This window comes from Pogona vitticeps, chromosome 2 (assembly GCF_051106095.1).
Source record: "Pogona vitticeps strain Pit_001003342236 chromosome 2, PviZW2.1, whole genome shotgun sequence".
Taxonomy (NCBI): Eukaryota; Metazoa; Chordata; class Lepidosauria; order Squamata; family Agamidae; genus Pogona; species Pogona vitticeps.
Window position 1 is genome coordinate 30,475,998 of NC_135784.1, and position 13,049 is coordinate 30,489,046.

At 41.7% G+C, this 13,049-nt stretch overlaps 1 protein-coding gene across 1 annotated transcript in view; it reads left to right on the top strand.

The window, feature by feature from the left end:
• Positions 1 to 5,684, top strand: part of LOC110069876 (uncharacterized) — an 86,969-nt gene extending 81,285 nt beyond the window's left edge. Inside the window, exons 17-18 of the mRNA XM_078386113.1 lie at positions 4,567 to 4,678; positions 4,980 to 5,684. Of these exons, the coding sequence (XP_078242239.1) occupies positions 4,567 to 4,678; positions 4,980 to 5,027 (160 nt within the window). The 3' untranslated portion in view covers positions 5,028 to 5,684. The remainder of the gene's footprint in view (positions 1 to 4,566; positions 4,679 to 4,979) is intronic.
• The last annotated feature ends 7,365 nt before the right edge of the window (positions 5,685 to 13,049 follow it).

The window sequence follows — 13,049 nt, forward strand, 5'->3', positions numbered from 1 at the left end:
ACCCCATGAGGTGAACAGACCCTGGCGAGGCAGCACCTTACTGGCTGGGGGCTGCCCAGCTTAAGGCAGGCGGTAGATACCTAGTGAGGTGCAATGACCTCTCCCACTGTCGGAAGTAGCCCCTGGTGTCATGCTCTACGCCAATCAAGTAAAGACTTGTAACTGGTAACTGCTACTTCCCATGTTATTTCGACACTGTATATGAAGCTGGAGTGTCCTCTTCAGAGTATGAAGCCTGGATAAAATAATATGGAGGATAGGCTCTTACCCAAACAGCAAATCCCCCCCTCTCCACATCACGGAAATAGTCCAATGGAATGGCAAGAACCAATACAAGTGGTTCCAGCAATGTCACAGGAGTTGCCAGAATGACAAGAAATGCCTCCGGGACTCCGGCTCTGGATTTTGCCTCGAGGTTAACTCCTGAAGCCTTTTCCATCAGTGAATATAGCTACAAGCCAGTGGAGGTTTGAAATTGGAGTTTTTCTTCTCCTAGATGGGCTGCCTTCCAAGGCTGACGAGCCCCACCTACCTGGCTGGTTCAAATTACACTGTGATATTTAAAGAACGTTTGCATGTAACCAGTGACCTGTTATTCAAATAATAATAATAATTTAAAAACCCCAACAACATCAGCTCAGTCCTCTCCTGACATGCTTCTGTTTTAAAGAAAATGGTGCTTGTGTGGCTGGGTATTTTGACTGGAAGAACTCTCCCTCCCCATGCGTGTTTCCAGCTTCAAGGAAGGAATGACTCCTTTGGAGTACTCTGAAATTCACTGATTGGTCATTGGTTGGTTCTATGAAGCAGGGAACAGTTTCAGTTCCTCATATTAATGTGGGGAAGGAGTGGATACACGTCTGTGAGGCATTGCCTTCATGCCACATTGTTAATCTCATTTGCCGAGATGGGGGATAACATTCTGAGCGAACAATTTGGGGAAAGATTGTAAACCAGATTTAGGGGAAGGTTGTAAGCCAGACCCTTCCATGGCAGAGATGCGCAGTCCTGCAGCCTGCAGCACCCCTCCATCAGCCAGTTTTTCTTGCAAGGAAGGACTCTGGTGAGTCGTGTTCTGCTAAGAAGGCAACAGCCTTTTCTGCTACCAGAACCTCTCATATATAACTATTTTGTCTTGGGTTTGCTCAGCAAAGAGCACAAGATGAAAGGAAAAAACTACTGTTATTTTTTAAGGAAGGAGAGAATGAGTGAGAAGGGGGGGAATCAGAAGCTGAGGATGAAAGTAGATGGAAACATGACACACGTCTGTTTGAATGTGTGTTTGCCCCAATCTGGGATAACTTGGGCAACCGAGGCGGCAGTGGCTATTTTGTCTGTCCTGCACGTGCCACAGTTTCCACATGTGGAAAGAAGGGCTAAAACACTCCCTTCAGATCATGGAGGCTGTATCTGTGGAGGGGACTCCTGAATACTTCTCAAACGTGCAGGGCATGTGTCCTCATTTTGCAAAATAAAAGCAAGTTAATTGACAAAAATGCAGATTGGGGCACACTCAGAATAGGCAGGCAGTCTTTTCCTCTTAAGGCAGTGTTGCTGCTAAGGCTATGTCAACTCCCTAGTTTGGTCCTCTGACAGTTTTGTGGGTTTATTTAACACAGGGTGGGATAAGGTGGCTGCTGAGGTCTCTTTTTGGAGCACTTGCAGCATTGTCTGATTCGATCAGTTGTTTGGTGACAATGCAACATGCAGGAGATGGTGAATCAGGCCAGCCTTGCTCCCTGCCTAGTCTAGACCTTTTTGGTCCAGCTAATCATCTTTGGGGTGGGCTGGAGAAATTGGAACCAGATTGCATTTGGACAGAAGGGTCACGTGAAAGGGTCTATTTAAAGATCACACCTCGCGAAGCAACCCTTTCTGGTGCAATCCAGTATGATCTTGATAGTGCTGTCTGATCACACTCTCAGAGTGCTGTCTGCAGAACTGCAGCCTCACTCAAATTGGACTGAATTCTTCCTTTGGGTTCTAAATGTTAACAATTCATATAGCAACAATTTTCTCTGTTTTTTAAATCCCAGTGGTAAGCTTGTAGACCAAATGACACCACCTGTGCACAAAAGTGATGTATCAAGAGGCTTGGGAAATCACAAGCAGGGGGAGCGGGAGCCTTTAAAGGACTGAGCACGGAATGCTGGTCCATTGCCAGGAAACACAGTTAAGGGAAGAGGAAACCACTTTTTAAAATTAATAATTTTGTTTTTGCAAGTATAACATAACAAAAAACTACACGTTAAAGAATGCGTGATAACAACAACAACAAAAAACAAAATATAGTCATAACTCAAGGTGGTGTTACCCACCACTTTCAGGATTCCCCCCTCCCAATTTTACAGTATCATTTTATTTGATATTTTGTTTGATATTTTGTCCCCTGTATCTTTCCAGATATGAGGTATACTAGTGTCAGGGCATAAACTTTACACTTACTAAATATATGTGTTAAGAAAGCATTACAGATCTCATTAAAACAGTTTCCTTTCAATATTCCTTTTCTAACTTTCAATCCACAGGTTAATTAATAATTAATAACCAAATTCAAAATTTCATTGTACCAGTCCTCCATATTAAACTGGTTATTTTCCTTCCAATTTCTTGCAAATAATAATAATTAATTTCATTTACCCATTGAATATTTCCAGATGTATTTAACAAAACTAACACCTTAGTATTTCAATCCCCATGATTTCCTTAATCTCATTCAAAACAGTTCCTTCACATGCCCACCACATATGGAAATGTGTTCTCCATTCTTTCTTACATCTCCAACACACAGGTGATATCTCTTTATTCATTATATTTATTTTCATTGGTGTTAAATACCATCTCCATATTAAAAGGTAAAGGTAAAGGTTCCCCTTGACAATTTTTGTCCAGTCGTGTCCGACCCTAGGGGGCGGCGCTCATCCCACTCTTCAAGCCATAGAGCCAGCGTTTGTCCGAAGACAATCTTTCCGTGGTCACATGGCCAGTGTGATTTAGACACGGAACGCTGTTTACCTTCCCACCGAGATGGTACCTATTTATCTACTCGCATTTGCATGCTTTCGAACTATTACCTTATAACAAATTTCATTTTTTGTACATATTTTTCATTCTTCTTTGTGGCCTCTGTGAATGCACACGAATGGGCTTACTGCACCTGCTCAGGACTCCTCAGAATCTTCTAGACCTTAAAAACATGTGATTAGTAGGACGTTCCCCCGTGGTGTACATGCTCCGCCTGCTTGAAATCCCTTCAGTCCCTTTACCTTCCACTGAATTCGGACTCCTTTAGTGACTACTAGAGCATATTTCTATTTCTTTATGGTTTTTCGGATTTTTGGACTGATTAACGTTGACGATATCTGGATTTCAGATTTGATCTTGTCTCTTTTGGACGTTTCCCTGTGAGGTTTTTTTTTTGTTGTTGTTGTTGTTTGTTTGTTTCCTTTTTTATGGCCCCTCCAGGTCCTTTCAAACGTTGCAGGTCATTTGCCAATAAGATCCCCCTCTCTGGGGGCCATGATCGCTGCTTGTTTTGCCTTGGGGAACAACATCAGACCCACTCCAGCCAGGACTGCAGGGGGGGTGTATTTATTTATTTATTTATTTTATTTCTATCCCGCCTATATGGTCATACTAGACCACTCTAGGCGGCTTACAATCAGAGCAACAATAAAATTATTAAAAACATTACAAAAGCTCCATTTGCAGTTGGCTTCAGTCTTTTCTCTGGGGAAAATATTTAGCACCAAGTTCCCTTTCCGTTATGGAACCTCCCTTAATACTTGTTCTGCGGTCCAAGTCAGTAGACCAGCCATTGACTCTCACCACACTGTCTCCAAAACAAAAATCGACCTCCAAGTCATTGAGGTTGAAGCCGCCCTCGAGTGCAAAGCCTGTGCCAGTCTCTAAGTCTCCGTCTGTCTTGACGGCTGGTCATTCTCCTAAGAAAAACAAAAGAGACCTTGCTAAGCAAAAGAAATCAAAGCATTCCTTTAAATCTAGCCAACATAGAGAACTTCCTTCAATCCTCATGTTGCTCCCGTCTCCGATCCTTGAGGAGTCCTCCAGGGAGTTAGCTAATCTGGATTCCCTGTCTGAAGCTGCCGATTCGGTGCCGCCGCCTCCGACTCAGGCTTCAGGGTCAATATCAAGCCTCTCTCCAAGTCATGGCCATTCAGAAGCTGATGATCCCTCCAGCCTGGCCTTGGCCCATTCAAGCCCTATTTCCATCAGGAGGGCAACTGTGATACAGCTCTCGAACTCGGAGGCTTCGACACCACAGTTTCCTCCACGTAAACGTTCAGCTAAGCAGCACCACATTTCTCCACCGGTGCAGCTGCCACCACATTGGAACATTATTTATATCCCGTGACCCACTCAACACCAACAGTTGTCGGACTATCATGAGCTGTGTTATGGGGAGTGTGATTGACATTGATACTCTTATGATGGTATCGGTCCCTACTACGAATCCTACTACCATGGGCAACCTAAGAGAGTGTGTTGTGCCTATGATATTCTCCCTCTGATTCATCTCCATCTCCTTCACCTCCTCCACCTCAGCATTGACACTGCAGCTATTACTATCTCGATCCCGTCATGCCTGGTGATTTGCAGAGAAGTAGAATGCTTATCTCAGGACTCCTTGATAAGGTCCAGCATAGCCGGAATGAAGGCAAGACTCAGAGGCACAAGCCTTCTGTTAAACACAATTTGCAATCCTCTACTAACATCTTACATATTACACTTAATATCACTTCTCTTTGCTTAGTATCTTCCAGCTTCTCTCTTTTTTTCAATAATTTCTTCAAATTTAGTCATCATCCAACATTATCCTTCCTTTTTTTGGGGGGGGGAGTCTTTTCTAAGTGTATGCTTTCCACCTTGTGAACCACACTCTCCTAAAATATCACTGTGTCTGTTTTTCAAAGGGTGAAAAACACTGCATCCTTTTGTGACTCTGGCTTGTGTTTCAGGTTGGAGGTTCTTGGCGATGGAGGAGATTGTGCTTATCTGGACAATGACTTCAGAGTCATTTCAGCCAGGTGTAGAACAACATTCCGTTGGATGTGCAGCAAACCGGATGTGTTGAAACAGCCAAAGTAAATGAGAAAGTTGATCAGACAAGAGGGGTACCCGGAAGCATTCTACAGCAAAACAGACCAAGAAGAGAAAATGACTGTACACTATTCACTGTTACCTTCAGCCCATACCTTAGCCCCTCATGTGCACTGGAGAAACTGTAACTGGCTATGAGTATGCATTCACATGTGCTGCTCACGTCCCGTAACAGAATTGTGAAGGTTACCTGGTCTGGTGTCTCTGCTGTACTCCTATTTCCCTGCACCTTGTTGCCTTGAGATGGGAGAACATGAGAAGATGCAGCAGGGGGGACCCATCGAGCTCAACAAAATTACTGCTTTCTCCTTTCCATTCCTTGTTAGCTTTAAAAGATTAGTAGTACTTTGTATTTTTGTATTTGTTTTTGTTTGGAAAAACTACTTAACTTTTTCTTTTTCTCTATCTTTATTTACTTGGTTCTGTACAAATTGTGTATATTGTTATTTGATGTTAATTGTTTTTATTCTGCGTTTGTGAGCCGCCCAGAATAGACTGTGTCTAAATGGGTGGCATATAAGGGCCATAAATAAATAAAATTAAAAACAAAGAACAAAAAAAAAGACTTTGTAGAATAGCAGAAGCTTCTTCTTACAAAGTCTTGAGAAGGAATCTCCAGTGCAGTAAATCATATACAGACAGCAGGAAAGCGTGCAGAGAAATATATTTACATGGCTATACAAACTAACATAGTGTCCACAGGAACTTACATTCAGAATTGACCAGGCAGAACTTCACCAAGACAATCAAGCAAAGAATTGCAAAGAGCACAGTAACTATTCCCTCAATTTATATTTCCTTCAGCTAATCAAATCAGGGTTTGTTTTAGGATAACCTGTCCCTCACGGCTGTGTTCTAGTCACATAGGCACTGACTCAGTATTTAATTAATTCCACCTGCACTAACCATAATCAATTGCTAATTACAATATATTTTTTAAGACCTAACACTGTGAAGGTTACCTGGTCTGCCACCTCTGGTGTACTCCTACCTCCCTGCACCTTGTTGCCTTGAGATGGGAGAACAAGAGAAAATGCAGCAGGGAAGACCCATCGAGCTCAACCAGATGAGTGCTTTATGCAAAATGAATACACTTTATTACCTATTGATTACAATTGCAATAAAATAGATCTCATACATTCAACACATTCACACCACATACATACTGTATTTTTCCGTGTATAAGATGCCCCCACTTTTCTAACCCAAAATTAAGAAATCTAAGTGGGGCTTAGAAAATGTAGGGTAAAAAGGATCAAAGTGCTGCAAGATGGCTTTGATCCCTGATTTCTCCCTTTGTTTCAAGAGGGACGTGGTGGCGCTGTGGGCTAAACCGCAGAAGCCTGTGCTGCAGGTAAAAAGAAAGAAGAAGCTGGAAAACTTTTAAGAGAAATTAATTTTGAAGTAGTACAAAAATATTAAATACTTAGGAGTTATCATTACCAAAAAACCCAGTAACCTAATGAAAGAGAATTACAGTACCTTAGAATACAGAAGGAAATTCAGAAGAACCTGGAAGACTGGAGCAAGCTTCAGTTATCATTGATGGGAAGAATTGCAACGATAAAGATGATGATTTTGCCTAAACTACTATTTCTTTTCCAAAATTTACCAATACTAATGAACTTTAAATATTTTAAAAAACTGGATCGCCTGATAACCAAATTTATATGGAAGACTAAGAAACCAAGAATAAAACTCAGGCTATTACAGGACTTGAAAGAAAGGGGTGGTGTAGGACTCCCAAACTGGTTACTATATTATAAGGCATGTGCAATGGCATGGATAAAAGAATGGATAACCCTGGTAAACCAAAGATTATTGAAACTAGAGGGGCATGACTTAAGTATGGGTTGGCATGCATATGTGTGGTATGGGAAAGACAAGGAACAATCACACTTCATGGAACATTGTAAGGAAAGTTTTGGGTTTAGTCTGGTATAAATTCCGAGCATAAACATATAAAAAAAAAACACTATGGGTAGCCCCTATAGAGGCCTTTACGATGAAAGTGATGAATCAGAAAGGGATGATGCTAACTTACAAAGAATTACTTAATAGAGAACAAAATATAAAAGGTAAACAAGAACTAGAGGAACTAGGGGTGGCAACAGACTGGTGGTCAATGAATAAATTAGAATCATGATACAGAAAAGATAGAAATTTGGGTTTTTTTGAAGGTGAAGTACAGGTAGATAAACTCTGGATTTACTCTGATGAGAAAATAATAAAGAAAATGTATACATATTTATTGGAATATGAACTGGAGGATGAGAGGGTAAAGGAGACAATGATAAAGATGGGCAAGGGATTTTGGTTATAATATCGACATTGATCACTGGACAATGATGTGGAAAGACTGTTATAAAATGATCAAGCCAGTAAATTTAAGAGAAAATATCCTCAAAACGTTTTATAGATGGCATTTATTCATCGGATTGCACCAGTAACCATCCCAGTAATAGGATTATCAAATTCGCAGACGACACTACACTAGTAGGACTTATTTCCGGGGATGATGAGTCTGCGTATCGGGATGAGGTATTACAGCTATCCCGCTGGTGCAAAAAAAAAACAATCTTCTATTTAACATCCAAAAAACCAAGGAATTTATAGTGGACTATAGGAAAAAAAGAGCAGACATTCAGCCACTGTATATAGATGGAGTTTGTGTGGAACAGGTGGTTGAATGTAAGTTTCTTGGGACCATCATAACAAATGACCTGACTTGGAGTGCAAACACCGCTGCGTTAATTAGGAAGGCGCAACAACGGTTGTATTTTCTAAGGACTCTTAGAAAACAACAATTGACTGAGAGTTTGTTGATCACCTTCTATCGGAGTTCGATTGAGAGCATATTATCCTACTGTCTCTGTGTATGGTTTACGAGCTGCACAGTGGCAGAGAAAAAGGCAATTCAAGGGGTGATCAAGACGGCCCAAAACATCATTGGCTGTTCACTCCCCTCTTTGGAAGAATTGTATAAGAACAGATGTAAGAGGAAGATATCTAATATACTGAAGGACTCCTCTCATCCGGGACATCAGCTCTTTGAACTATTGCCATCGAGAAGGAGATTCAGGGTATTGAAAGCAAGGACAAGCAGATTCAAGAACAGCTTTTACCCAAGTGCAGTATTGAGTTTAAATGCGGGGTCATAAGTTTTTGGTGGAATTTTAATTGCTGGGAGAAATGGGGTATCTATATTGGTATGGTGAGTGTTGTGTATATTTTAACTTTTTTTTTGTAGTGGTGTTGTCCAGTTTTACCTTGGGGAAGAGCACCTCATTTCGTTGCACCCACTTGTGAGAGCAATGACAATAAATTTCTTATGTCTTATGTCTTATACTTCAGAAGGAAGCAGTAATATCTGTTGGAAATGTAAAAAAAAAGTGGGAATTTATTATCATATGTGGTGGTCATGTGAAAAAGCCAGGGCTTATTGGTCACAGTTGTGGGAAATGATAAAGGGAATTATTCAAAGGAAATTAAATTTTAAACCTGAAATAGCATTATTAAATATTATGCCAGAAATTACCGATAAGAAAATTAAATATTGCTTGATGTATATACTGATAGCAGCTAGGATACTCTGGGCCCAAAAATGGAAAAGTGAAGATGTACCTACAATGGAGGAGTTCCTGAAGAAGCTGTTGGACATTATAGAACTGGATACACTATCAGAAGCACTACGAGATCAACCAAGAGACTATGCAAAACAAAGCTGGAACTTAATACATGTTTGGGCCCAGGGCCAGACTTGAAGATAGGGCAAAATGATTGGTGAGCTTTGTTTTTTTCCCCTCTTTTTTTTCTTTCAGCTCTGTTTTGTTTTCTTCAATGCTCTCTGAAATTTGGGAAAGCTGGTTTGTAACGAGGTCTGAATCCCTGTCCTCAAAGGGGGGAGGGTGTGGGGAAGTCTGTATTGTATCGTATTTTAGATATGTGCTTGTAGTAGAAATAAAACTTTTTTATTTGTAAAAAAAAAAAGAAATGAAAAATTGAAGAAAAAAAAGAAACCGCCGATCAGCTGATTAAAAAATGTTGTTTTGCGAAGAATCGGTTCCTGAAGCAGGGAACTGATCATCGCAAAGCGAAATTCCCCCATTCAGACCATCGTTTTGCTATCGCAATTGTGATCACAAAAAGATCGTCATTAAGCAGTTTCGTTGTAATGTGGGGCAATCATAAATCGAGGCACCACTGTATGTAATTTTCTCTTGATTCCTAATGCATCCTCCATTTGGCTCATTATTTCTCCTGTGAATGCCCCTCCCCTGCCTGAGTTTATGACACTAGGTATACCCATCCTACAGTATAGCCCTTTAAGTAATTTTTGCTGTATTTTCGAAGGCTTTCATGGCTGGGATCCAATGGTTGTTGTAGGTTTTCTGGGCTGTTTGGCTGTGTTCTGAAGATTTTTCTTCATAAAATTTGGCCAGTCTCTGTGGCTGGCATCTTCAGAGGACAGGAGTTAGAACTCTGTCTGTGTTGTGGTGGGGTGTGGGCAGTCGAGTATTTGTAACTGTGGGATCAGCTTTTTGTCCTTTTCAGGAGATTGGGTGATTAGGGTGTTTTTTGTTATGGGTGTATTGTGATAAGGGGGGAGATGATCTGTCACTGTGATTGATGGGTGTTGTTACCTGGTCTTTTGTGTGCAGTGATCACAGGTCCCTATGGCTGGGTAGAGTTTGTTGACCTTTTGCAGGCTGTATTTTTCAGTGTTGGGAGCCAGGCTTTGTTGAGTTTAAACTTTCTTTTTTGTTGAAGCTCTGCTGGTGTTTGTGGCTTCCCTGTGTAGTCTAACAATGATTGCTGGTGTTGTCCAGTACTTCTGTCTTTTGAAATAGAATTTGATGTCTAGCTTTTTTCAGGGGGTGTTCCGTTACTTCAATTTTTCCAGTTGTTTTAGTCTGTGCTAGCCTGCCAAACTTATATTGTTTCCCCTTTAGTTTAAAAGCAAGCCCTGCTTTGCTTTCGTCTGTTAATGGCAAAACAAAGAAACAATTAAAGACGTCAGTGACTGAATACCAATCTTTATTAGCCACTTCAATTTCTATGTGAGGATATGGGTTTAGTAGTACTTATTTCCCAGGACTTGCGGGTGTTTCATCATGCCTAGGCTGTTCGTTCCTGTGAAGAGCCAAGGCCATTTCTCAAGACTGATAACCAAAACCATCCTTGCTAATGGTGTACCACTGTACCAGCCTGAGATGAGAGACAGAGTTGTGGAAAGTTACAAGATGGTCATGGAGTTTCGGACAAAAGACTGTAGGCTGATTGGATACCATCATGGGACAGAGACTTTGATTTAAGTTATGGAACAAAGGGGCATTAAAAAGTTGTTGGTGTGTAAACGTAAGACGATGGAGGACAGGTTTACAGCTTTTGATGATGGATTGGAGACTTAGCTATGGTAACTTAGAATAGCCAGCAATTAAGAAGTAAAACTGTTGGCTAGTAAGTATTTTATTGTTTTATGGGAAAGGTTTGCAGAAGCTTACTTAATGCCTCCCCTCCATGGATTGCTGCCTTGTCGTGGCGAAGGGGCTTGAGTAACTCAGAGAAGCTATGGGCTATGCCGTGCAGGGACACCCAAGACGGACAGGACATAGTAGAGAGTTTCGACTAAACGCAATCCACCTGGAGTAGGAAATGGCAATGCCACTCCAGTATCTTTGCCAAGAATACCCCATGATCAGAAACAAAAGGCTAAAAGATATGACGCTGGAAGATGGGCCCCTCAGGTCGAAAGGCGCCCAACGTGCTACTGAGGAAGAGCGGAGGACAAGTAGCTCCAGAGCTAATGAAGTGGTTGTGCCAAAGCCGAAAGGACACTCAGCTGTGGACGTGCCTGGAAGTGAAAGGAAAGTCCAAAGCTGCAAAGAAAAATACTGCATAGGAACCTGGAATGGTGATGGCATTCCAGTTCAACTAGTATTTAAAATCTTAAAAGATGATGCTGTTAAGCTGCTACATTCAATATGCCAGCAAGTTTGGAAAACTCAGCAGTGCCAGAGGATTGGAAAAGATCAATCTACATCCCAATCCCAAAGAAAGGCAGTGCCAAAGAATGCTCCAACTACCGTACAATTGCACTCATTTCACACACTAGGAAGGTTATGCTCAAAATCCTCCAAGGCAGGCTTCACCAGTATGTGGACCTAGAACTCCCAGAAGTACAAGCTGGATTATAGAGAAAGCCAGAGAGTTCCAGAAAAACATCTACTTCTTCATTCACTACACAAAATCCTTTTAGTGCGTCGACCACAACAAACTATGGCAAGTTCTTAAAGAAATTGGTGTGCCTGATCACCTTATGTATCTCCTGAGAAATCTATATGTGGGAGAGGAAGCAACAGTTAGAACTGGATATGGAGCAACTGATTGGTTCAAAATAGGGAAAGTAGTACGACAAGGCTGCATATTGTCTCCTTGCTTATTTAAGTTATATGCAGAATACATCATGTGAAAGGCTGGACTGGATGAATCCCAAATTGGAATTAAGATTGCCAGAAGAAATTTAACAACCTCCAATATGCAGATGATACCATTCTGATGGCAGAAAGTGAGGAGGAATTAAAGAATCTCTTAATGAGAATGAAAGAGGAGATAGCAAAAAAATGGTCTGAAGCTCAACATCAAAAAAACTAAGATCATGGCCACTGGTCCCATCACCTACTGGCAAATAGAAGGGGAAGATATAGATGAAGTGACAGATTTTACTTTCTTGGGGTCCATGATCACTGCCCGCTTCTTGGGCGGAAAGTGATGACAAACCTAGCCAGCATGTTAAAAAGCAGAGACATCACCTTGCAGACAAAGGTCCGCATAGTGAGAGCTATGGTTTTTCCAGTAGCGATGTATGGAAGTGAGAGCTGGACCATAAAAAGGCAGACCACTGAAGAATTGATACTTTTGAATTGTGTGATGGAAGAGACTCTTGAGAGTCCCCTGGACTGCAAGGAGAATAAACCTATTAATTCTAAAGAAAATCAAACCTGATTGCTCACTGGAAGGACAGATCCTAAAGCTGAGGCTCCAATACATTGGTCAACTCATGAGAAGAGAAGACTCCCTGGAGAAGACCCTGATGTTGGGAAAGTGTGAAGGCAAGGGAAGAATGAGACAACAGAGTTGGGCATGACTCAACAGCTAAACGACAACAACTAAGCAGAAACCTGATATCATGTGGCAAAGCAAATTATAGAGGCAAGATGTCTGCTGTTGTTGTTGTTTACTCGTCATGTCCGACTTTTCGTGACCTCATGGACCAGAGCATGCCAGGCCCTCCTGTCTTCCACTGCCTCCCAGAGTTTGGTCAAATTTATGTTAGTCTCTTCGATGACACTGTCTAGTCATCTCGTCCTCTGTAAATCAGACATACAAATCTTTTTGGCTGCTTTTAGGTTAAGTTGTTGCAGGGTCAGAAGACCAAGCAGTCGTAAGATCCAATCTACGTGACGGAGTGAGCTCCCGTCGCTTGTCCCAGCTCCTGCCAACCTAGCGGTTCGAAAGCATGCAAATGCAAGTAGATAAATAGGGACTACTTCGGTGGGAAGGCAACAGCATTCCGTGTCTAAGTCACACTGGCCATGTGACCACGGAAGATTGTCTTCAGACAAACGCTGGCTCTATGGTTTGGAAACGGGGATGAGCACCGCCTCCTAGAGTCGAACACGACTGGACAAAAATTGTCAAGGGGAACCTTTACCTTTGCCTTAGGTTAAGTTATTATTTTATATACAGTGGTGCCTCGCTTAACGGGTGCTCAGTTTAGCGACGAAACCGCATAGCAACGAACTTTTTGCGATCGCAAAAGTGATCGCTTTGCGATGTTCCCTATAGGGGAATTTCGCTTTGCGATGATTGGTTCCCCGTTTCGCTTGCTGATCATTGCTAGCGATGATTTTTTAACAGCTGATCGG